General features: G+C 35.5%; 1 protein-coding gene across 6 annotated transcripts in view; it reads left to right on the top strand.

The window, feature by feature from the left end:
• Positions 1–27,463, top strand: part of TMEM161B (transmembrane protein 161B) — a 73,827-nt gene that overhangs the window by 14,989 nt on the left and 31,375 nt on the right. For 4 of the 6 annotated variants that reach the window (XM_001085376.5, XM_078004965.1, XM_078004964.1 and 1 more), the window contains exons 2-3: positions 13,030–13,133; positions 25,617–25,700. In XM_001085376.5, coding sequence (XP_001085376.2) covers positions 13,030–13,133; positions 25,617–25,700 — 188 coding nt within the window. The remainder of the gene's footprint in view (positions 1–13,029; positions 13,134–25,616; positions 25,701–27,463) is intronic. The other 2 variants (XM_028849564.2, XM_078004963.1) reach the window with 1 other exon arrangement.

Below are 27,463 nucleotides of genomic sequence, written 5' to 3'. Positions count from 1 at the left end.
TGATTTCATCTATTTCTGACCCTTAAGCAATTAAATTCCCACATTTAACTCTTCAGCACCTCCCTAACATTGGTTCCTTCCCTTTTGCTTTAAGCATGTACATTTCTCTCTTATAATAAATATATTTACATAATCACCTAAGTCTTATCTTACTGAAACTTGCAGAAATAATTACTAATCACATGCCTAATTTATTTTTTCTCTAAAAGTTTTAATTTTAAAAATTTTGCTTTTGATTTAGAAACTGTTTTGGTTCAAGCTTTTATGGTATTGCTTGGACTATTTCAGTGGATTTCTAATATAGTTCCTTGCTTCCAATTACTTTTACCACTTCAATTTATTTTTTCCCATTATAGTTGCAGAGTCATTTCTCCAAAACATGTTTGATTTGGTTACTTCCAGGCTTTATATCCTGGAATTATTTCCAAGTACTTGCAGAAGAATCCATTATGTGCAATCCATACCAAAGTCTAGCCTTGTGGAACTTCACATTATTTCTGGATTGTGCCGTTTGTTCTCTTTGTCTTTGTACAGGTAGGTATAACTGCCTGACCTTCTCTTCCTTTCCTGTTCTGATAGTGGAATACTCTTTTAAACCTTATCAAACTGATTCAGATGTCACCTCTGTGAACCAGTATTTCCCAGACCTCCTTTGTATATTTAATCACTCTTTTGGAGTGTTCCCATAACATTAGAGATTGATCTCTACCATACCACTTACATTTTATTTGTAGGTGGCAGTGAGGAGTGATTAACACTTAAAGTGTTTGATAAAATCCACATATGATGAAAGAAATGAGTTAAGTATTCCTTCCAGGACCCATGGTAGACTAGATTGTAGCCAAATTAATGGTATTTACATATCCAAAGAGAGTAATTTTTCGATAGGCTTTATCTAAAGAAAGAGTATATCAATAAAAATAGCTAGAAATGAACGTAATTTACCCCAAATCATTTGGGGGTTGACAGTATTCTACACTCTAGAGTGGTATTTTGTATATTTCATCAGACTTTCATCACTCCTTGAATGAAATATCCTTTAATGATATTTGCTCCTTTCTGCCCTAATTCACTACTTACCAAGCATCCTGTTTCTAATTTGGCTTCCAGTATATCATTAAGACAGTAATCGAATGGAACACTTAGTAAACCTAAATATCTGATCCACTTCATAGTTTGTTTCACTGTATATTAAGTGACAAAACTCTCACAAATCTTATTACAACCAGTCTGTCAATACATAAAGATTGATCATCCTTTGTATATTAGCAAAAGCCTATTTGCCGTGTGTTCGGAAAAGCTGAGGATGCGCCCAGGTGCTTTCCTTGGGAGGCCTGTCTGAAGTTTGTCAGCCTTCTTTGTGAGTTTCTTTCAGTCTACAACTTTTCCTGTCAGTGGTTCTAGTATTCTACCAATCATCCAAACTAAAACATCTTGAAATAACCTTTGAAGCATTCCTCAGTTTTATTCTACAGTTGTTTTATACTTTATGTTCAGTCACATTCAGAGTTTGATTTTCTTCTGAAGTAGCTTTTATTTTTGTTCTTTCCTTTTGTTTCAACTACGTTTATCTTATTCTTAGTTTTTGTCTTTAATAGATGAATATATCGCTATGTCTAATTTTCATCATGTGTTACTTAAATTATTTCAGCTCCCTACTCCTGCCTGTTTAGAAGTCCTAGGTGATCTTTCTATTAAACATTTCAGCTAAATACCTTCTCTTGGTTTTAAAGACTCAAGGAGCTAAAATTCAGTCTTCATCCTATTTTCCACAGTTCCTATTTATTTACTAAGTTTGCTTGGTTGAGCTAGGTATTTTGCTATTGCATGTACCTTCTGTGTTCATGCTTGTCATTTAGCCTGAAATTGCCTTCTCTTTACTTTTCTGTGTGATTTTAGTTTCTATCTTTAGGTTTCATCTACCCTATGAAACTTTATCCAATTTAAAAAATTTCTACAACCCATATTCATGGTACTGTGCAATTTTGTGCTCAAATATTATTTTAATATGTATATTTATTGTTACATAATATGTTAATCTTGGGTTTTAAGCTCTGTTAAGACAAATTCTTTTATAGTAGCCGCATTCATTCATTGAATTTTCAATGCTTTTTCTATTTATAGGTATAATTTTTATAGTGACATAATTTGAATTTACAGTGATTTTTAACATTAAGATCATAAATCATTTGTTATATAATTTATATTGATATGTAGTTCTTTTTGAAACCACCTTTGTGAAATTATGACAGTAAGAGAAATCTGACATAGGTGACTCCATCTTGCTTCTAACCTCCAAGCTGTCCTAGGTCATTTTTGGGCATAGGCCAGGCTAGCCTTGGGAGGCATTTATTTTATAGTTTAACTTTGAAGCTAGGATGATAATAGTTCCTGCCTAAAACTAATCCCTCCCTGTTGAAACCACCTGAAACTGCCGTTTAAGACTAGTGAAAGACCACAAGATTAGAATTATGGGAGGAGCTTGAGTTCTATTAAGATGTAAGTGTAGTTTTTATAATCTCTTATTGCTCAGGAGTCATGTGGCCAGAAGTTATAAGATTTGTGACTTCCCCAATTACTCCTATAGATAACATCACTATTGTAATACCTAAGATTGGTTTTTTTTGAGATGTTTTTCAGACTGACCACATGCAGACTGTAACTCATGACTCATCTGGTCCTGTGTCCCAGTTGAGTGTATGAAGCAGACTCCCGTTTTCTATACCCCTATGATTTCATCTCCAACCAAGCAGCAGTCCCCATTCCCTAGCCCCATTGTCCACCAAATTGTCCACAAAAGCTTTTAGCCTCTGAGACTTTGGGCGTGATCAGTCTCACTCAAATCAGTCACTTCTCACTCAAATCAGTCTCACTCAGTCAGTTGAGCCATTTCTTCCATGTGACTGGCCTTGCATTAAGTAAACTCTTTATTGCAGTGCCGTGATCTCTGTAAATTGATATTGTCTATGCAGCAGTCAGGAAGAGCCTATCAGGCAATTATAAATTTAGGGGCTTGTCTGGGGTCTGCGCTTCTGGGTGCCTGTCTGCTATTTGTCAGCTTTCCACTGGTACAGTGGAACTGGGGGTGAGCTCGGGCAGTTGCTTATTTGTCTCGAACTGAGGGCCATCTCTGATAGGTCTCTGCCAATGAGATGCGGTCAACCCTTTGTGCTTGGGCCTAATTGCAGTGAAGAAACAGTTCCTGGAAGATGTCTTTAAATTGGGCTGGTAAGCGTACAAAGCACTACCAACGTCCTCTTCCTTCTCCTGTTCTGGTTGGCCCCTTTTGGGCCAACTTAGCTCTCCCTAGATTGTACAGAGAGTCTTGGTTTAGCGAGATTTCTCTCCAGTTGGGTGGAGAACAAGGGCTTTTTTGGAAAAACACTCTTCTGGTCTGTATTCTGGTTCTGAGAGGCTTCTTGTCTGTCTTTGTCTGTGTTTTCTTACATGTATATCACGCTGGCTGGAATGGGAAATGTTAATGGGAGACTTGCCTATAGTTCTATGAAATGGAAAAGGATGATTTTTCTTTTGTAACATGTCTTGGCCCCCTCACCAAAGCCACTCAGAAAGAGGGAACCTAGAAACCCGGCAAGCTAACAGAAGGGTAAGAATTTCTTACCAGCCAGGCTTCTGGTCTTGGTCTCTCTCTCTCTCTTTCTCTCTCTCTGTGTGTGTGTGTGTGTGTGTGTGTGTGTGTGTGTGCGCGCGCGTGCGCATGCGTGCACAAACTGGCAGAGTAGATGGTAAAAATCACTGTTTGTCTCCTTTGCAAGATTTTGATTAATGGGAAAAAAGATTTATGAGTCTAGTCTTAGGATGTAATGAATCTGGTGTCTTTCTGTGTTGTTCTGTCATAGTGAAGGATACCATAGGATAGAACATAGATATAGGACCCCTGCAAGCCTTCTGGTCCAGCTGGCCCTGCAGATTGGTTAGTTAAAACTTTGTTGTGGGTTCCTGAGGCAAAAATGGGATGAGGTTTCCCTCTTGTCTTCTTTTGTGTCCATGGAGCTTGACTTTGTGACCACGTGGGGATACTCTCTCTTGGTCTCTGCCATCTAGAGTTACGAGTTTTAAGGTTCATGTGAGGCAGCTGATCTGAAAGGACTGAAAGTCTGAGAAAGGCCAGCACACTTTTTGGCCCCAGTGTGTCGAGTCCTTCAGTGAGTTTTGTCTTAAGAGGTCCCATCCCTATGGGCCTTTTATTGTTTTTTTGCTATCTTAAGCCCATTCTTTCTGAGAAAGAATTATCAGGGATAATTCTGGGGAGTAGGGATACTTCCTCTACTCCTTCTCTGGAAATACCTCTTGCTTATATGGTAAAAACCTGGAAAATTACGATCTGAGTTTTAAAAAAAGTTTTTGGGTTGAGTTGTCATTGGAACTAAGTACACGATTGAAAGAAAAAAAGATTTTTGAAATTTTTTATTCTAAACAATTGAAAAGAGGTTAAATAATAGTGGCATGACTAGCCTTGAGAATCCCCTTGTTCAGTTAGAAATGCTTTGCAAGCTCAAAAATGACTGTGCTAGGCTCCTTCTGGGAAGAGTAATGGTGACTGCCCAGCACTGTAGCTCAGTAGCTAAGGATTTTGCCTTTCATGGTGATGTCTTGGATTCAATACCTGGCTTAGGGATTGAGTCCTTTCCGGTTTGACGTTTGTGAGACATTTTGCCTCTTATTGACCCTTTTCCCTTCCATGGACAGCTTTCCATTTCCTGCTTTCTTTCTGTGGAGGGCATACAGGGCTTTGAGGCCTTTGTATGTAGATGATTAGCTGGGAAACTGAGACTTTATAGAATGTGGCCAGACAGAAATGTGAGTTGTACCCAGTTTGCATCACCAAACTTTCCTTTCTTTGTGCCACTTTGCCATTTATAAAACCACTTTTCGTTTCTTTGGAAATACCTGGTGTGTCTGTGGTTAAGTCATGATCTTAGTTAAGGCTTACTGGGGGGGGGGGTGCAGAGGGGAGCGGAAGGCTTAAAAGCCAGAGGTGTCATCTGTTTGTCCTGGCTGGAGTCTGGTAATAAGAGATTTAAAAGAGCTCTATGGTTAAAAGGTGAATTAAAAGCTGGTAGGTAAGCTATACATGTATTTAAAAGGCCTTTATAAGCTTTTTTTTGTCTTCTTGGATCTTGTTTTTTTGAGGAAGTTTTTTTTTTTTTTTCCCTCAGTCAACTGAATTGTTTCTCCATTTGCTTCTGTCTGTCCTCTTACTACCCTTGATGCCCACATGAGATGACCTAAGGCAGTTTCTGGCAGCCTGGGTCTCCTTGGGAAAAAGAGAGGTACCGTGATTTTGGGAGAAACCTCTGTTTTCCTCATGGAACCGCAAGAATTGTAAGCAGAGCAATCCCTCTCAGAATCGAAGTTGATGCTCTGTTTTGTGTAGTGTTACCTGACTTTTTTTTACTTTTGGAGACATCAGAAATTATTTGGCATTATGAGAGAACTTTTAGCCTTGGTGTGTAATAAGAGATATACTTTTAGGGCTGGCTAATGGCAGTTACAGAAGGGATATTCAGGTTTTTGCATGTTTAGATAAGAAAAGCATGCTTTTGACCACCTGAAAGGTATGGAAACATCCTACCTCCCACTGAGAAGTGAGACTCCTGTGGGAAGAATGGGCTTATTGACTTTGGGTTGTCTACCAGCCTTGGAAAAATGTCCTTACAGTGAAATTCACTATTTTGTCCTGTAGTGTTTCTGTCTTTTGGGGACCCAGGATTTGGTGTAAAAATGGAATCCTTGATTTTTATCTAGATCTTTCCATGTGAGGCAGACATCACTGATGATTCACAAAACTTCAGTCCACTGGGTCTTGACTCATACATTACCTTCCAAATGCCCTTTTACACCTTTTTGCTGTCAATAGTTTCTCTCTTCTTTTGCTGTCTTCTCATAGAATCCTCTTCCTGTCTTCTTATTACATTGTATTGTAAGCAGTTACAATTGCAGTACCATTACAATTGTATTGTAATGGTCCATTTACTCTCCTAGTGAACTGGCTGCTTATTGATGGCAGGGACTGTGCTTTTCCCCCATTGTTAGTGATCCAGTGCCCCACACATGTAGTTTGTTGTTCAATAAATGTTCACTGAATACACCAAATAGACTGGTGAAAAAAGCATTGAGTTGGAAATTGTCTGGGTGCCAGATACATCAGTAACCGGGTAGTTGAGTGATGTTTGTTGTTTGGACCCTGTTTTCCTTATACATAAATTGTTCAAAGATGGCTTGTTTAAATACGTCTAGTGTGAATTCTAAATTTTATGTGAACCTGGGTTGAAATGACAGTTTACATATTCTTTTGTAGTATAAATTATATGAGCATCCCTAAGAAGCCTGTCTCAACATATCATGCTGTCACTAAAACACGTAAACAGTCAAGAAACAAATGAATAGGAAGGTCATTGGGATATAATATCCTCTTTTTTATTTTCTCTTTTCTAACTTATTTAGGGAGATAACTGAAACCATTTGGGATGGTCTGAGTCCCAAGTATATATGCAGATATGCCTTTCAGTAGTAAACAATGTATGCTTTGTTTCCATCTGTCAGCAGGAAAGCTAGTTTAATGAAACATAAATGTCAACTCCTGAGGTTGACACAATCCTCAAAGTTTGAATTTATAAATTGCAGCATGTTTGTATTTAAGTTTTTAGAGTTTAATTTTCAGTATTAATAAAGCAAGACAAAATACTGTTATTTGGTACATTTTATTTCTTAGAGAATTGTTTAATTTTTCTTAGTAAGAATTTGTGTAACCTTCCAAGAAACTATTACAAAAATTGTAAGGATCATTCTTTTAGAGACTAAAGGCGGATAAGTTTTTCTTGCTCTTCATGGCCTTAGGTTAATAGATGTGGAAAGGTTGGAACCTAAGTTACCCCAATGTTTCACCCTTCTTGGGGCTTATGAGCTATTTTTTAAATGGCTTTCCCCAGTTCCAGTTATCAAGAAAATCAGTGCCTAGAGGCATTGAATCCAGACAGAAACCATCTCTTTGGTCAGTTATTGTTTTGGAGTGTTAATAAAACCATTAAGGCTACTTGAATCAATGACCCATATGGTTGTGTGTTTGAGACCTCAGCCATGATAAACTTGGTATTTTCATTGCATCTCTGCTCATTTGACCAGTTTTCTATTGTGAAATTTATGTTTAAGATTATGGATAAATTTATTTAAGCATTCTCCTTTAATTAAAAATTATGAAGAATATTCAGGATATTTGATTTTTGAACATTTCAAAGTTCTGCTTTTTTATAAACTTACACAGTGACACTAAATTGGTTGGTGAAGACAGGTTATTGGAATGGTTTGTTTTTGAATTTTAAATGATTGTGTTTCTTAGTTAATGAACTGAGTACTATATACATTAATACATTAATCCCTGGCATGTACACTGTAATTGTCAATTGCATAGTAATATCTTAAAAGTTGATTTTAAGTTCAACATTAATAATATATTAAATTGATAATACATGTAATTCTCTAAAATGATTGCTATTTTGAAAGTATATTCTGAGGATTCGTTTTTAAATGTACATGAAATGGAGCAACTGTGGTGAACTGTTTTCTACATAATTTAAAAATTCTGTCTCCAAAAGCTTGCGTAGATTCCTGTATTGGAATAAAAGTTACTTTTTTTTTTTTTTCCAGTAGCACATATTTAGTCACCTACGAGCAGATACATTGTAGGATAGATCTGTTGACTTATATAGAAGAATATAATAATATTTTTTTTAGCACAGTATTCAGGTGATGTTTTGGGAAATTATTTTCAGCCTCATTTAAGAAGACAGAAATGGCATAGTAAAGAGAGTGAGGTTACATTTTTGTATTGAACATTATTTTAGTTAAACATTAACACTGAGAATGTACCAACTATAGTGTGATGTTTGCCTTTCTTAGGGTCAGTCTCTTTAATTTCTTCTTTGCTTTTATGTTTGATCAGTCTCTGAATTCTTCAACAATGTCTCTAAAGTGTATTTCTCTTCTGGGTACCGAAGATACCACTGTAATTTAAAGTTTCATCATTTTTTGTCTGGATTATTACAGAAAGCTAGTTGGTATTTCCTAATTCTAGTCAATCCAGCTCACTAATTTTTGGTTGTTTGTTTTTGCCTTAATATAATTTACATCTTTAAAGGTAGATCTGTCAGCAGTATCTCATCATGTTTGGTGATTTGGAGGAAGGGGAGAGTTGGGCAAGATGCCCTCTTCCCCAGTTTATACACTGCCTCATATGTATCTTCTAGGTCAGTCTTTCTGAAATACCATTTAACAGCTGTGACTTGTAGTTGTGACTGAGACATAATTTTTGCTGTTAAGGAGTAGAAATCACATACTCTTAATAAATTATTATATATGTTTGTGAGAGATTTTACTGAATTATTACCTTGAAGATTCTGTGTAATGCTGTCACTTCTTTCAAAGCTAGGCTGATGTTCACTTTGTCCACAAAACTTTCCATGACTACAAAATGGTCTCTTGCTTTTAAGTCTATAATCTCAAATAGACCAACCTTCTGGCATACTTACTAATGTATTTCTTGGTCTTGTTCTGCCCGAAAGAGTTATTTGTAATGACATTCATTGTATGAAGATTGTAGAACTTCTATCACAAACTACACAGAAAATAGGATAGTAAATTCAAATGATAGGAAATGTGAAAGAAAAGGGTGAAAAATGCAGCCTTTGATGTTAGGTCAGTAGAAAAATGAACTGAACTTTAACCTAGTTGATAGAGTTTAAGACATTAAAATATCCACAAATAAAACCATAGTTGAGTCAGGTTTGGTAGACATTTTAAAAACAGTTGGGTAACATGATACCTCTAGTTTTGTTCTTTTTATCCCTGTTTGCAGATGACATGATTCTATATCTAGAAAACCCCATAGTCTGTGCCCAAAAGCTCCTTAATCTGACACACAACTTGAGGAAAGCTTCAGGACACAAAATCAATGTATAAAAATCAGTAGCATTCGTATACATCAACACCAAGTTGACAGCCAGGTCAAGAATGCAATCTGACTCACAATAGCCACAAAAAGAGTAAAATACCTAGGATTACAGCTAACTAAGGAAGTGAAAGACCTGTATAACCAGAATTACAAAATACTGCTGAAAGAAATCAGAGATAACGTCAACATATGGAAAAGCATTCCATGCTCATGGATAGAAAGAATTAATATTGTCCAAATGGCCATACTACCCAAAGCAGTGTACAGATTCAATGCTATTCCTATCAAAACTACCAGTGACATTCTTCACAGAATTAGAAAAAACTATTTTAATTCATATGAAACCAGAAAAGCTCGTATGGAACCAAAAAAGCTCAAATAGCCAAGGCAGTCCTAAGTAAACAAAAAAACAAAGCTTCGACTTCACATTATACCACAAAACTATAGTAACCAAAACGTCATGGTAGTGGTACAAAAACAGACACATAGACCAATGGAGCAGCATAGGGAACTCAGAAATAATGCCCCACACCTACAACCATGTGATGTTTGACAAAATCAATAGAAACAAGCAATGGGGAAAGATTTCCTGTTCAGTGAATCGTGCTGGGATAACTGCAAGCCATATACAGAAGATTAAAGCTGGACCCCTTCCTTATACCATGTACAAAAATCAACTTAAAATGGATTAAAAACTTAAACCTAAAATAAAAAACCAATAAAAACCCTGGAAGATAACCTAAGAAATACTATCCTGGACACAGGACCTGGGAAAGACTTCCTGACAAATATGCCAAAAACAATTACAACAATAACAAAAATTGGCAGATGGGACCTAATTATACTCTGTTAAAGAGCTTCTGCACAGTAAAAGAAACTATCAACAGAGTAAACAGACAACCTGCAGAATGAGAGAAAATATTTGCAAACTGTGCATCTGGCAAAGGTGTAATATTCCGAATGTATAAGGCACTTAAACAAATTTGCAAGCAAAAACCAGACAACCCATTCAAAAAGTGGGCAAAGGACGTGAACAGACATTTTTCAGAAAAAGTGCGCAAGCGACACTTTTCAAACGAAGACATTTATGTGGCCAACAAGCATATGAAAAAAAATGCTCAACATCACTAATCATTAGAGAAATGTAAATCAAAACCACAGTGAGACAGTGTCTCTCACACCAGTCAGAAGGGCTGTTAATAAAAAGTCAAAATATCACAGATGCTGGTGAGGTTATGGAGATAAGGAATCACTTATACACTGCTGGTGGAAATGTAATTTAGTTCAGCCATTGTGCAAAGCAGTTTGGCGACTTCTCAAATAACTTAAAACAGATTACCATTTGACCCAGCAATCCCATTTTTGGATATACATTCAAAGGACTGTAAATCATTCTACTGTAAACACACATGCATGCGTATGTTCATTGCAGCACTGTTCACAATAGCGAAGACATGAAATCAACCTAATGCCCATCAATGGTAGACTAGATAAAGAAAATGTGGTGTTAAATACATATATACCATCGAATACTATGCAACCTTTAAAAGAATGGGATCATGTCCATTGAAGCAACATGGATGGAGTTTGAGGCCTTTATCCTGAGCAAACTTACGCAAAAACAGAAAACCAAATACTACATATTCTCGTTTATAAGTGAGAGCTAAACACTGAGTTTACATTAACACAAAGAAGGGAACAACATACACTAGGGCCTACTTGTGGATGGAGGATAGGAGGAGGGTGATGATTGAAAAACTACCTATCAGGTACTATGCTCATTACCTAGGTGATGAAATAATTTGTACCCCAAACCACTGTGACATGCAATTTACCTGTATAACAAACCTGCACATATACCCCTGAACCTAAAATAAAAGTTAAATAAATAAATAAAATGGTCCTGTTTAAGAACCATTTTTAATTTCTTTTTTGAGAACTGTCTGGACATATTTTTTTCTTTTTTAAATTAGGCAATTGATCTTTGACTATAATTTATAATCTCTATAATATCCAATAAGTAAATTTATCTCTTTGTGATGAGTTATACTTTTCCCCAGTTAATGTTTTTACATTGTTTATATTATAGTTTCTTCATGCAGAAATTTTATTTTATTTTTTCAACTTGTTTTGGTCTTCTTTATCATTTAGGAGACTGCTGTCTCTTTTTGAAAGTCTTTATTCTTGACATCGTAAGAAAAATTTTGTCTTCTAGTAGTGATAATAACAATGACAATAAAAACAAATAGTACTAACATAACTCTGTACTGGGCACAGTTTCTAACCACAGCTTGATGAAGTAGATGGAATTTCTAACTCCATTTTATAGAAGGGGAACTAGACTTGCGGAATGTTTAATTAAATAACATGTCCAAAGTCATATAGCTAATAGGTGATGGAGACCAGCTTATAACTGAGGCAGTTTGGGTTCAGAATCCATTTTCTTAAACCAATAGGCCATACTGTTTTTTCTTCTTAAATTTTTTAACATTTTTAAGTGCTTTTTTGGTATATTAGGTTTGAGGTAGGAATTCAACTTTGTTTTTGGAGTGCTTGGCTAGAGGAGGAGCCAGCAAAGGGGAGGGTAAAGGATTGATCATCAATGTAGTAATAAAGCAAGGAACGTGGTGTACCATGAAGTATACTACTGAGATTTAAGTTGAGGAAAAATAATTTGTCGAGATGGAGTGATCTTCCTTTATGGTATATGTTTCAGTGGAATATGCTGAAGTAGAAGTCAGATGGATACTGTGTGGGAGATAGGAGAAAATGGAAACAGTGAGAACAAGTCTTGAAAAGTGGTTGTGAATATGAGGTTGAGAGAAGGCTGTCAAACAGGGGGAAATTATTGTTATTCTTTAGAAAAAAATGAAAGAGACTTACAGGTGTTACACAATGCTGATAGGAAGGATTCAAAATAGAAAAGAGATTAAAGAAGATAGAGGAAGACTATTCAATGGCAGAAGTTCCTGAAAATCAAAGAGAGTGGGCTCTAAAGCATAGATACAGAGATTTGCTTTCTATAGAAGATGCTCTATTATTTCTGGGGTATAAGAAAAGACAGATGTAGATACAAGTGACTTTGTGAGCTTATTGGTGGGAAGTGAGAGAGTTCCCATTTGATTGTATCTGTTTTTCCTGTAAAGTAGATGTCCTCTACCGAGTGGAGAGTTAGACGTTTGAAGGGAGTTGGAGGGGTGAGGAGAGGAAAGAAGGTTCAAATTAGCCATCATGGAGAATATGGGAGGGATTGATGAGAGTAAACTAAGATAAATTGTTGGGCATTAAGACTTATTCACTGGAAGTGGGTGGTAACAGCATGAGTTCAGTTTTCTTTATTAGTGACTTTCAGGCCAGTTCTGCCATCACATTTAGTACAGTTAATGGTTTATGATCACTACCACCTAGGATTAAAAACAGGCATATTACTTTTAAAGCTTGTCAAGCTAATGTTTTTAGTGTGTTGAGTAAATTGGAGAAGGATGAAGAAATCACTTTCCACTTCATTTTGATATCCTTAATTTATGCAGAACATTTCTTGAGAATAGATTATAGATGTGTATGCTAAATCATTTTAAGTTTATATTAAACTATGTGATCTTGAATACCTAATTGCCTGAATTTAACAGTTGTCCCTCAGTATCCACAGGGAATTTGTCCCAGTACCACCCCATACCAAAATCTGAGGATGCTCAAGTCCTTATATAAAATGACATAGTATTTGCATATAACCTATGCACTTCCTCCTCTATACTTGAAATCATCTCTAGATTACTTATAATACCTAATACAATGTAAATGCTATGTTAATAGTTATACTCTATTTTTAAAAATTTGTAATATATTTTTAATTGTATTATTTTTTACTGTATTTTTTTCCTGCATATTTTTGATCTGCAGTTGTGGAGCCTGCAGATATGGAGGGCTGAGAGTAATGTATTTTAATAGTAAACTCATTTTTCTTAAAATGTAATTTTCAAAATGTACAGAAAGTTTTCCAGCAATGTTCCCAAATCCAAATTCACTCATTATTAAAATTGTTTGTTTTTTTTACACAGGGTGTGATAGGTATACAGCTGGTTGTTACCATGGTGATGGCCAGTGTCATGCAGAAGATTATACCTCACTATTCTCTTGCTCGATGGCTACTCTGTAATGGCAGGTAAGGCAAGGATAGGCTGATTTCACCTGGCACTTTCAATCTCTAGTTTACCAAACTGATTAACTTCCTAGTTACTGTTTCTAAAAGTATAACAAAGGGAAGTCAGAAGAAAAATCTAGCTTTCTTGTTTCTCTTAAAAAATTATTATTTTTTTTTTCTGTGGAGACAAGACCTTGCTATGTTGCCCACACTATTCTTCAACTCCTGGCCTCAAGCGATCCTCACACCTCAGCTTCCCAAAGTTCTGGGATTGTCTCGCTCTAGCTTTCTTATTACTCTTAGTTTGAGATATTTTTAGTTTATCTGTTTAGCACAAAGGTAATAGGGTCGTGGACAAGAATTCAGTCCTCTCACTGCTGCCTTTTTTTTTTCTCTGTCTGTGGGCACTGAAAACACCACATATTTTTCTAATTACCTTAAAAAAAATTTGGTCAACAAGGGGGTGAGAAATTGTAAATCCAAGTGCTTAAATATTTTTACCATTGTTCGAAGAAAATATTGAAAGCATATATTCTATTGGTGACTCAGTCCAGAATTTATTATAATATAGATGTTAGGAGGTCTCAGTTTTACTGCAAAGAATTTTAAACTGTTTAATTTAGCAAGGAAGGGGATGAAGTTGTGTTGTGGGATTTTAATTTTGTCTACTACACTGTAAGCTCACAATCCCTACTCCTTCCACAAAGGAGCTAAGTAGACTTGCTGAAACATGTACCTCCCACCCCCCAAAAAATTAGATTTAAAAACTATAGATATAGATACAGTGGGGCAAAATCAAAGAAAGTCTGCACACAGAAAAACATGCCAAAATCCTGTATAATTGTGAAAGGTAAGTGATAAATTTGGTACCGTGACTATTTACTTAAATTATTCATTTCAGTTAAATAACCAAATTTTGTTACTGCTTTGTATGTCCATTTTCTTTTGGTTAGGCCTATTAAAGTTAGAAAAAAATGGATACCTGTCCTAGTAATGATTTTATGTTCTACATGACAAATAACACTTTTCATTCAGGGTCTTCCCATTTACAAAGCTTAAATTTCCTTCACAGAATTTTTTTTCTGTTTTAAATTATTTATATTCTTCTCTATGCTTTCTACTTTTTCCATATTGATGTTTAATATTGAAAAATATTATTCAGACTGCTTTAAAATTTGTTTGGAACAATATGATACACAGGTGTGTGTATGTATAATGAATGTGTGAGAGCAGTTCACAAATGCACATTTTTAGGAGAAAAATAAATAATGACTAAAGTTTTGGTGAAGTGTAAAATAAGTGAAAATCAATAATCTTTAACTATTTTTTTTTTAACCGTGTAGGCTTAATATGCCTGTGCGATCTTGTTTACTGATTTCACTTATCTAAACCATTTTCGAAGACCAGGAAAAGATAAACATCAGCTGGGCAAATTATCATTAATTTGAAGTAAAAAGGGTCTCAGGAAACTACATAACGTACATTAAGGTAGCTTATTTTCTCCTGAGAATTGTGTGTTTCTAAACTATGTTTATGATGTAATGTCACTTCCATATCTCCTTTGTCTGTAAAGACCTTGACAATTTTGTCCCATTTTAGTGTACGTGCATTTTCATCTTGTTACATATTCTACTTTCCATCTATTTCTATAAAATTTATGCTCACTAGTGAAAACTAAAGCCTGAGAGATCAAAAACCTGATTATCTTTATTAATATTGGAAGATTTATATTTACAATCTTTTTCTGATAAGAATGTTTCATAAGTATACATAGATAATTTGAGGGTAAGCTCAGCCTTTAAAAAGCAACACGAAATTGGTTTTCTTTGTGATCTTGACTTGCTTTTGTAAATAGATTAACTTTTATGTTAATTAATGCTGCCTTTAATGCCATATCAGGGTCTAAGGATATCGAGACAGTCTAGTAATGGTTACTTTTCTGCTACAGGTAGTTTCATTTCCTCTCAATTTTGTTTTTTTTTTTTTTAAGATTATTTACCTTTTTTAATGTTAAATCCTGAAATTTTGAGGTCATGTTGTCATTTATCTCAATTGAATAAAATTATTGATTTTATCCTTTTGGCATAATTATTGTTTTATGAGCCTTTTGTAATATATAATGATTCTGTTTTAACAGAAAAAAACCTAAAATTATAAATTGAATTGCCTATGTTAAAATATTACTGATGAGAAATGACAGTTTGCATTTTAAATCATATGATGCAGTTGGGTTGATAAATCTGAGGGCATTCTTTAGGGTCCATAAATGCTTAAAGGAATTAAAGGAATTTAAGGAGAGGATCATGATTTTTTTTTTTACAACGATGAATAGTGTAGGATGGCTTCGGAGTGACTATATTGAATAGGCTGGCTTGGGAGTGATTATATTGAATAGAACTATTTAAAAGAACTATTCAAGTAAATAGATGTGTAGATAACAGAGATTAATCATGAGTATGACAGAAGAAATTTGTTTCTGTATATATCATGTTAATATTCATGTATTCCATTGGTATCCTAAATTGTAAATAAATGTTCTTTTTTTTTAGTTATGGCTTCTCTTTTGGTGTCAAATAATCTGTCCCTGTCTCTCATTGACCGGCCAATCGTGGATCAAAAATATTCAGAAAAAAAATACAAATTTAAGTTTAAAAAAACACTATAAAAACTATTTATATAGCATCTACGTTGTATTAGGTATTATAAGAAACCTAGATATTATTTAATGTATAAAGGAGAATATATAGTTTATATGCAAATAAAAACTTTCATTATATAAGGAGTTTTAGCATATTTGGATTTTGGTATCCTGGAAGGGGTGTTGTGGGTATTGGATGGTCCCCCACCTACCCTCAATTTCCCTCGGATACCTGGGGACAGTTGTATGTTGACTTAATGAGTAAGCCATTTTCCTTGATGAAATAAGCAATTATACTTGATGGAATAAGCAACTTTTACTTACAAATTAGCAGTTTGTTGATTTTTAATATTAAAAAATTGACTTATTTTCTAGCTCTTGTTAAATAACACATATTGCTATTAGTATTTTTTTAGACTGTTCTTTTAAACTTTTTTTTTTTAAGAAACTGTGTATAGTCTTTAGTCTGGTTTAACTCCGTTAATATTATCCTTATAATTGTTTAAAACTTCTTTATACTGATACAATTTTTAAATGTTTTGTTTCATTTAGATCTGTTCATTGAGCTAGGGAGATGTGGTGATATGTTGCAACTTCCAAAATCTCAGTGTTATAAAATTAATGAAAGTTTCTCAGTTTCTTCAGACACGAAGCAGGGTCAAATGGGGAATCAGAAAGGGATTGGGCAGCTCTCCAGGTAGGTCCTTCACAAAATGATGACTCAAGGGCTCAGCTATCCTCTGAGCTATCCTTCTTCCCTTATGGCTCCTCTGTTCCCCCTGCTACCTTAGAGTCCCTTGCTAGATTGCTGTGCCAGTTGGTGAGTGAAGACAGAGTAAGCTGTGGATCTTTCAGGATATTCTAAAGTGTCAAACTTAGAAGTAGATACATCATTTTTACCCACATTGCATAGGTTGGGGCCCTGTGACTAGTTCTGGCCAAAGTGCTGGGGAGGCTGGGAAATAATACTTATGATATAAAAAACAAGATTGGTGAGTACCTAGTTGCTTTCTGCCATAGGTGATATTATCTCCATTTTTACAAATGACAAAACAAGTTTTAAATGATTTACTCAGTTTCACACACTGATAAATGAAACTGAAAGTCTGATTCACAGTCTAGTATTTATGTAATTTATGGCTGCTCATCAGTTCCACATCTTGTCCTGGAGCTGTCATACTTGAACAGAGTTTTAAATTTGGTCAGGGAGACAAATACAACTTTTTTACAATCACTGTGACTTTTGTTGGCAGTTTACAGGGTAATTTATTTAAATTATTTTCCTTTTCTATTTTGTTTTTCGAGCCATACTTTGTCTTTTAGAATATATCCTTCAGGTTATAAGTAGTATGCACTTCACTTGCTGTATTCTTATGGATTCTTCACGACAACATAATCAGCTTTAATTTAAAGTAAATTAAAAAGCACATCAGCATTTGATTACCAAAAGCATGCTAAGTATTAAGTAGAGTTTAAGAACCTAATGCCCTCACACTATCTCTTTCTCTTTCCTTCCTAAAAGGGAATAAAAATCCTAAGAAGTTGCTTCTCTGTTGTGAACTGCTTTCCCTCATATAAGGAACACTTGTTCTAACAGTTGGTCATATCAGTTAAAGACGTTCTTATCATGTCCCACATACCACTGATTTGTAGCCAGAGTATTCACTACTTTGTATTGTAATAAAAGTTCCTTTTTGTTTTGAAGTTTGCTTGGCCCCTCTTTTCTTGGAGAGGTAAGTGTTAGGTTATATTCTTTGTACATTTGAATAGTGGGTTTTGCATGAGGAGTAGGATACTGCTTTTTCTCTGTGATAGCTTCCTTGCTGAACCTGCTTTCTGTTTTTTCTAATTGCTTAGTTCAAACCTCATGCATTTTTCTCTACCCCTTTATCTTCCTAAAACTACTTTGGTCTGCTGTTTCCCTTCATATGTCCCTCACTGAAGATATATTATGGTCAGATTTATTCTGATTTTTGTCTCATCCCATATCGATTAAAGAGGGTGTTACATCACCTTCATATTCAATTGCTCAATTGCTCTAATTCTTTGTGCCTGTTCTTTATTGCATGTTGCCTGATCCAGTAATCTGCAAGTTCCCTCTGGTGAGAGAAACCTACTATTCAAATGCACAGTAGGTGGGACCTATGACCTAAGGGAAAGGTTTAAACCTTCAGCTAACACCCTTATGGAATGCCTGAGTCCTTGCTCTCCTCGCCTTAGCTTTTCCAACTTCCAGTTCCAGAATGTTCATGATATTCTATCAAAATTTCCAACAAGTGTATATAATGTGTATAACAAATAGTATTTTAGCTACTTATGCTGAAAGATTGTCTAGGTTTTAAGTGGTATTTGTTTTCGCTTAAGCCTCCCCGCCACTGGTCAAAATTATAGAGATTTAGAATGGAGACTAAAACTGTCATTAGTGACTGTTTTAGTAGGTTAGGGCTGCTATTACAACGTACCATAGACTGGGTGGCTTATCAACAGCAGAAATGTATTTCTCAGTTCTGGAGGCTGGAAGTCTGAGGTCAGCATGCTAGTATGGTCAGGTTCTGGTAAGGACCCTGTCTCAGGTTGCAGACTGCTTCTTCTATCATCACCTGGTGGAAAGAGAATAAGCTAGTTCTCTGACCTCCTTTTAAAAGGGCAGTAATCCTATTAATGAGGGCTCCACTCTCATGAACTAGTAACTCCTGAAAGTTCCCACCTCCAAATATCAAATTGAGTGTTAGATTTCAACACAAAAATTTGGGGGGGTGGGGACCATAAACATTCAGCAGTGACCTATGTTGTATATCATGAAATAGAGTTTTATATGATTATGTATTAAAGCTTATTTAGCTTGCGCTGTTAAAACTATGCTTTTCTGTGTTTGCTCACATTTAGGTTTCTATTTTAAATTTCTAAAAGTTTTATTTTTTCAAATTTCTAAAACACTATAAATGCTACTTAAATTTTAAAAATAAAGTCTAGGTCAGGACATTATTTTCTGCTACATATTTTTTCAGTGGTGTTGAACTGTTTTAGTATGAGTTGTAGTCTGATAATATTTTACATTAGAGGTTTATGTAAGAATGATCATTGAAAAATTTTTTTAATTATTTAGTAGAGTACAATATCAGATTGGCTTTATTATCAGAGTCACTGCAGATAATCTGAGCATAAGTGAAAAAAGCCACCAAGTAGCCAAGGTAAAAGCTATGTACTGAAAAGTTGTATATTTAACTTAAATATGAGAGACTTATTTATTTTAGAGACAGGATCTTGCTGTGTTGCCCAGGCTGGTTTCAGATCCTAGGCTCAAGCAAACCTCCTGCCTTAGCCTCCCAAAGTGCTGGGATTACAGGTGTGAGCCACCACACCCAACTGAGTTTTTAAGTGAGATTCTGTTAATACTTACTCTCTATTTTCTAAGAAATATATATTTTTCCCGTTTCAAAAACAGTACATATCTATAATGTGGAAAAATATAGTAAATTGATAAGTAAAATTAAAAGGCAATGAACTATATTCCCATCATTCAAAGACAGTCACTTTGTAAATTTTTTTGTATTTCTAATTGTTTCTGTTCATATTTTCCCCTCATGCTTGTGATATATTTTATGTCTAATTTTACATCATGTTCTTTGCTTAACATATTATCATAAAGCATTTTTCTCTAATTGTATTTTTGTGACCATTGACTTGCTGCATTCTAATGACTTTTATATCTGTATCTGTTTTCCAAGCCCATATTAGAAAGGCACGCATAGTGCAGCAGTTGCAAGCAGGCAGTCATTTTACTGAGATAGACATACCACCTAATAGCAAAGGAAAAGACTGGAAATTGAGACCAGAATACAAAGTGTAGTAGCTGGGAACCATAGCATATGGAATCAAACTGTATATGCAGCACTGACTGCTAAAGAAAATTGTGAAACTGTACTTCTGGATTTTACTTGGAATCTATGATCACAGACCTTAGATGGCTGCTTTATACTGCCTGACAGAGTTTGTATGCTGTACTTCTCAGACAACGTTTTCAACCTAAATCCTTTCTCTCGAAAACTTAAGCATCCCTACCTCAGCCTCACCCTAAGCTCTTGAAACCAGAGCCCATCACTCTCATCTGTATACTACCAAACCACAACTCTGGTTGAATGTGCAGCCCGTCTTCTTTATCTTTAAATTTGTAAAATATATTTTATCACCTGCTCCATTTCAGTTGGATTATTCCTGTTACCACACACACTTTTTTTTAAAAAAAGTTCTCCCATTTAAAGTAACAACAACAAATAAAGAAGTCACAGCTCTACCTCTCTCCTCCTTAAAAAACGAAGCCCCTCCATATCCATTTCTTGGTTTTTGGCCATTGCTTTATTTCCCTTTGTAGCCAAATTTGTTCATATGTTGTCTACATAAACTTGACTTTTTCACTTTCTCAGTAACTAGTGTTACACTATCTTTTAGTTCCTTTTTAGTTGGTTTTATTAATCCCTATGGATTTAGATATCACAATTATATTATCACCTCAAATTATCTCTGAACTACAGATTCTAATATGCAGTTGCCCTCTTGTCATTTTTACTTGATGTCTCATGGGTACTTAAAACTCAGCATTTTTAAGTTCGTGATTTCTTCCTGATCTCTTCCATATCAGAAAATGTACCATCATCTTCAAATCAGAAATGTAGATATTATCCTTTATTACTTACTTTTGTTCACTCTCTACCTTTAGTCCATCAGCAAGACCTGTTGATTCACTGCCCTTGTCTCCTTCTAATTAACAGAACAATGAAAGGGATCTTAAAATGTGAATCGAATTATTTATCTACATTGCTTTGAGACCATTATTTAGCGTAAAATCTAAAGTCCATACTATGACCTATTAGCCTTTGCATGATCTGTTCCCATCTTACCTCTTCAGCCCCCTCTTATGTTTCTCCTTGAAGCTCTTGCCTCATTGGCTTTTAGTTACTGCAGTGTCTTATGTTCTTTCATGTCTCTGTGCTTTTGGACTTGGTGTTCTCTGCCTGGAATGCTCTTCCTCTGTTTTCTCATTCTTAAGGTTGCTGGTTAAATGTCTCAGAGAAGTTTGTCCTCACCTAATATCTAAGGCTGTCTCTCACATTTTCACCACTTGTTTCATTCTTTCATGTGGGATTAAAATTTATTTTTCACTATTTAATTGATTAAATTTTACCCCCCAACTGGAATATAACCATCAAAAAGGCAAGGGCTTTGGCTTTAATTGGTTGTGATTATATCTCCTCTGCCTAGCAGAGTATCTGAATACAGAAAATTCTCCCTAAGTGACTGACAAATGAATGAATGGGTAGGTGAGTTACAGACTAGAAGTGACCCTAAAAGTATCACGCATCCTTAGATTCCAACTTTGAACAATAATTCTCACTAATAATGATAACCCTGAGTTATCCCATAGGAAATGTAATAAATCTAAGCCATTTTAGAGAAATGAGTTTACAAAATAAGATTTAACAAGCATGAGTATATTTAAAAAGAAAATGTGTCTTAAGGCTGGGCGCGGTGGCTCACACCTGTAATCCCAGCACTTTGGGAGGCCAAGGCGGGCAGATCACGAGGTCAGGAGATTGAGACCATTCTGGCTAATATGGTGAAACCCCATCTCTACTAAAAATACAAAACATTAGCCGGGCGTGGTGGTGGGCGCCTGTAGTCCCAGCCACTCGGGAGGCTGAGGCAGGAGAATGGCATGAACCTGGAAGGCAGAGCTTGCAGTGAGCCGAGATCGCGCCACTGTACTCCAGCATGGGCAACAGAGCGAGACTCTGTCTCAAAAAAAAAAAAAGGTAGAGAATGTGTCTTAAAATATTTCATTACTATAGGGCTCTAAATAAAACCTAATTTTTCCTATGCTGAGAGTTCTTTCACTAATTACTATTTCTCAGAGCTGAACAACTGATTTTAATCTTTATACATGAGTTATTCTGGATCATGTTCTTTTATATGAGTTATTTCTTATAAGTGTTCTTCTCAATGTTATGCACTCATCCTCATTATTTGGGGATTTTGTTTTGGGATTTGCCTACTTGCTAAAATGTATTTGTAATTCCAAAATCAGTGTTTTTGTGGTCATTCATGGACATAGACGGTGATAAAAAATTTGAGTGGTCTGTACGTGCATGCTCCTGCTTGAGGTCTAACAAGGCAACAGTCTGCCTTATTGTTTTGGCTGTCATACTGTAAACAAATCTCTTTTTTATGATCTGTTTAGGGCCACATTTTTTTTACAATTTTGCTTTTCATTGGTGATCTTGCTGTTTAAAATGACCCCCAAGCATAGTGCTGGTGGTAGTGTCTAGTACTCCTAAGCACAAGAAGGCTGCCTTATGGAAAAAAATTGCTGGAATGACGCACAGAACTCAAAACAAATGCTATACTTAATGATTACTAGTATTAGATAAGCTTTGTTCAGGGATGAATTATGCTTTTGGCTGTGAATTCAATGTTAGCGAATCAATGATATATATTAAATAAGATATATTTAAACAGAAACACACATAAAACAAGCTTGGGTATTGATCAGTTTATGAAAATGTTATGACCGGAAGCTCACAGGAACCTAACCCTGTATTTGCCCTAGGAGCAATGGTTCAGTGTTTGTGGCAACTTTATAAAACATAACTACCACGAATAATGAGAATCAATTCTGTAAGTTAAAATTCTGGACTTCAGTATAAATTCAGGAAGTGCCTCCTTACCTGTTTATTGTAATTTAGGGACTTTTAGATTGGGATATATATATTTTTTATCTTAAATTCATTAAGCAAAGAACTGAATTCATTTTGGTTCAGTTATCCTTTTTGAGCACTTACTATATGCCAATAGCTACTAGCTTTGAAGTATACAAAAAGCAAGAAAGCCATAAAATCTTTTATCCAAGAATCTTTCACTTAGGGTAACATTCCATTTTAATTTTAATCCAACTTATCTGAAACCACCTGGATATGCTACGCTTGTATTCTGACAGTAATTACCTGGAGTTAGTACAAATCCCACAGGTTAAAGGCCAAGTTCTCCATAAGACTGCCCCTACTTCAGATACCAGCCTCAAGTTTTCAGGGTACCCAGGCCACCTGCACTTCTGACTTATTAATAGGTTACAAATCTGAGGATTCCCATGATCCCCTCAGGTCCAGTAATCTGCTAGAATGATTCATAGAACTTAGGAAACTGCTTTATCTATTATTACAGCTTTATTTAAAGGAAGCACATAGGGTTAGGTCTGGGAAAGAGCAGAGTTTCCATGCCCTTTCTTTCCCTCTGGAGTCTGGGGATGTCACCCTCTGGGCATATCAATGTGTTAACCAACAGGAAGTTCCTCTGAGCTTTGATGTCCAGAGTTTTTTTGAGTTTCATTATATAGGTACAATTTTAAGTCATTGATACAGAATTGATTTCAATGATCCAACTCAATTTCCAGGACCCATCCCTGGAGGTCAAGTTCCTGAAAGTCCTGACCCTCTAATCTTGTGCTTGGTGTTTCTGATAATCAGCTCCATCCTGCAGCTATCTGGGGCCCGCCTTGACCTACCTCATTAGCATAACAGAGATACTTCTACCACTCTTGTGTTTATAAGGACTTTTAAAACTCTGTGTCAAGAACTGGGGACAAAGAGCAGATGTATTTTTTTTATTATACCACAAGAAGACTGCTTGTAAACACTAAGAGATAAATTAAGAGTTTGCCAAGTAGGGAAATAGGTGTTTACAAGGAGAGAAGAGTATATGCAGAAAGCACCAAGGGATGAAAGAATTTGTGAGGAAGAAAGTGTCACTTTGTCAAGCCAGAAAGTGTCACCTTCAAATGAAAATGGTTGAAGGTGAACCTGGAAAAGTAGGCATCGGTCAGATCATGAAAGGCTGTAGAAGCAAGAGATAATGCATGACTCCCATGCAGATGTGGGCCTTGTAATATATGTTTTAATGGAAAATTTCAAGTATGCAAGGAGTAGATACAATGATGAATTCCTGTGTACTCATCACAGTTAATAGCTGGTGGCTAAACTTGTTTCATCTGTACTTACCCCACTTTACATTTCAGTGTATGTATCAAAAATAATGAGTTTTTTAAAATTACCACAATCTCATTATCGTACCTAAACTTTTTTAATAATAATTTTTTAATATCATCAAATATTCAGTCAGTACTCAGATTGCCAATTCTACAGTTGTTGGGTTTTTTGTGTGTTTTTTTGTTTTTGTTTTTGTTTGAGATAGGGTCTTACTTTGTTGCCCAGAGTGGAGAGCGGGGGCACAATGATGGCTCATTGCAGCCTTGACGTCTCAGGCTCAAGCAGTCCTCCTACCTCATCCTCTCCCCCGACCACAGGTGCATGCCACCAGGCCTGGCTAATTTTTTAATGTTTTATAGAAGTAGGGTCTCACTGTGTTGCCCAGGTTGGTCTCAAACTCCTGGCTTCAGACAATCCTGCAGCCTTCTAAAGTTCTGGAATTACCAGTATGAGCCACCATGCCTGGCCTGCAGTGTTCTTAAAACAGCAAATCAAAGAGACCGTGTGCCATGACTAATGTTTGTAATCCCAGCATTTTGGAAAGCTGAGGAGGGAGGATCCTTTGAAGCAAGGAGTTTGCAACTCCTCTGGGCAACCAAGTGAGTCCCTATCTCTATTTGGGGGGGGTGGGTAACAGCAATTGGGAAATTTCAAATTTAAAAATTCTAGATTTTTGTAATTGAAGAATTGGGGGGGGTCTAGCATACTAGATGGATTTCTTCCTGTATAATAGGGCCTTTGTCAAAGTTTTTGCCTAGCTGCCTTATTCATTGCTTTTCTCTGTGAGGAGCCTTGGAAGTGATTTAAACAGACATGGGTCTTGATAAGATTTGTATTATGGAAAATAAGTAAAGGTGGTCCACCTTTCTATAAGGTGAAAAAACAAGAAAACAATAACTAGAGGTAAGCTCAGATGGATTTGATGAGTAATGTGTCCACAGGAAGGCAGGGAGGATACCAGTGAGAGAATTTTGCAGTAGTCAGATGTTCAGAGGAAGATACACTGAAGTAAGGTCTCTGCAGTAGGGCAGAGTTTAGAATTTTAAGAGATGAGGAACAGAATTAATAATAACATGTGGAGAGAGCACATTGAAAATAAGATATAAATATCAAATTTAAGTGATTGGTAGATAGTTGGTACGACTAGGCAAGCCATGAAATTCAGGATGAGCCACTTGGTGCTTGGGAGGGAATAACTGTTTAGTTTGGATCTTGAGTATTCACTTCAGATTAAAGTATTTTGACTGTGGTAGAGAGGAATACAACCAGTTGTTGGATCCTTACCTGAGGAAGGTTAGATATAGCTAAAAGTAAAGTGTTTTGTAATACAATGATTTTCTCTAATTATTCTACACGTAAAGTTTGAGAATTCTCGAACTAAATTAAAAAAGCAAAAGAAAGGAAAGACTACCTGTAAACATGAGAGTTCATTCAAACAACTCTCTTTTTAAGATAATTCTCAGTTCCTTCAAATGAGGGATTAGTAGAGAATTAATGTGCTCCTGCCCACTTGGCTACAGACTTCACTTCATTTACTTTTAATAATAAGCTTGTATAATCTTAATATGTATTAATACATTGTCATTTGTAAGAAATATAAATACAAATGGCATTGCTGGACCTGGCATCTAGTAAGTGGTTGGTAAGTGTCTGCTGGATGTTTATCTAAACCCTTTTAAAGTTTAAGAGGTAGTATTTGTTTCAGATTACAGTTTTCACCTGATATTTCTCGACAGTGTCTTCACAAATATGAAACTTAATAAATATAGGATAAAGAATAATTCTGGTGATTTTAAGCGCTTTATTTAAAAGGATTCTTTTTTTGCTTAGTTTGAGGTGGTATCAACATCCTACAGAAGAAGAATTAAGAATTCTTGCAGGGAAACAGCAAAAAGGGAAAAGCAAAAAAGATAGGTAAGTTATACTGAGCTTGTAAAGTGTTAAATATTTAACACAATTTATATAAATATATTTTATGCTTTGAGTAAAGAAACATACCACTTATGTTGTAAGTAGTTGATAAATTTGAGATCAAAACCCATGAAAATCTAATCTGTAGTAATATATACACACAAAATAGTGATTGTTTTACTCAAGAATGGTTAACTTTATTCTTTGTTTAAATCATGAAAACAATGTAGCCATCATACTAAAGAAAATGTAGTTGGGGTTGATTGGGGAGAGACTTATAACCCGTATCTTTATCCTACAATTCATCAAAGATGTCAGTTGGTTTGGGTTATTTTCCAGTTTTTGCTGCTACTGTGTATTATGACATTGGGGAAATTAACCTGCTCTTGGCCTCAGTTTCCTCATTTTAAAATTAAAAGGAATGGACAATATAACTATGTAGGTGCCATCAGCTCTTGAATGTTCTTTTCATGTTTAAAGTTTATGAAGAGAACTGCCTACTAATAAACCTCACAGAACAGACCATAGTAGCCTCATCTGTGAGATGGAAAGAGTAAACAAAACAATGTTTTGAATAATCCTTCCAACTTTAACATTTTATATCTCTATTTAAATAGAATTCTTAGGGAGAGTGCATATTAATTACCTCTCTGAATGGACCGTAGTTTTCTCAACTGGGGATCCAAGAGGACGTCTTAGGTCCCCTGTGACTCTGAAATCATGATTGATTGACAACAAATTATAACCATGTTTCTCATGTATATCATAAAAATGCTAACCTAGCCTAATACATTTATAGAAGCTAAAAAATAATTAAACATTAATGATTATTTGGCATGAAATTGGAAATTTGAAAAGACTGTCTTTTTTAATCTTACTACCATCCTTTTTCACTTATCATTACAAATATACCTGGAATCTCATTGGAATATTAATAGTAAACCTTCCTTCTTTTTAGTCCAGTAGTTAAGTTCTTTAATAAAATAGTCCTTCCTAACATTATAGTTTCCAGAGCACTTTTATACACAGTTCTACTTAATCCACAAAAAAAACCAAGAGTGTTAGCTAATAATTTAATTTACTCTTTATTAATGAGAAGCTATTGATCAGAGATATTAAATGAGTTGCCCAAGTTCACATAACTAGTAAGATTATGTACTGGTAACCAGGATTTGAATCCAGGTTAGTTTTTAGTTTCTGTTTCTTTTTAACTATTCCACTTCCACCTATTTATAGCTACCATGTTCAACATTTATAAAATTTAGTTATGTAGAAAGAGTCTCACTCTGTCAGTCAGACCAAAGTGCAGTGGCAGAATTCTGGCTCATCGTGGCTTCAACCTCCTAGGCTCAAATGATCTTCCCACCTCAGCCTCCCAAGTAGCTGGGACCAGATGCATGCAACACCATGCCCAGCTAGTTTTTTTAAAAAAAATTTGTAGACACAGGGTCTCCTAGTGTTACCCAGGCTGGTCTCCCTGAGATTAAGCAGTCCTCCCGCCTCGATCTTCCTGGCCTCTCAAAGTGTTGAATTACAGGTGTGAGCCACTGCACCTGGCCTGAATCCTTATTATAATGCCTTGTAATGAATAATTATGTTCTAGAGTAATTTTTAATAGGTTGAACATGCCTTATAGTTACAAAAAGATACATTAACGTTGCTGTCTTATTCCTAGTAACAAGAATTATTTTTTGGTTTATTGACATGAAATTATTTTTTCCTGAGGCTTCCCAGTTTTTTATTCAAGGATAAATGCAAAGTTGTTT

Source organism: Macaca mulatta, chromosome 6 (genome assembly GCF_049350105.2).
Source record: "Macaca mulatta isolate MMU2019108-1 chromosome 6, T2T-MMU8v2.0, whole genome shotgun sequence".
Lineage (NCBI taxonomy): Eukaryota > Metazoa > Chordata > Mammalia > Primates > Cercopithecidae > Macaca > Macaca mulatta.
The sequence above is the reverse complement of the archived record's forward strand: the minus strand, read 5'-3'. Positions and strand labels throughout refer to the sequence as shown.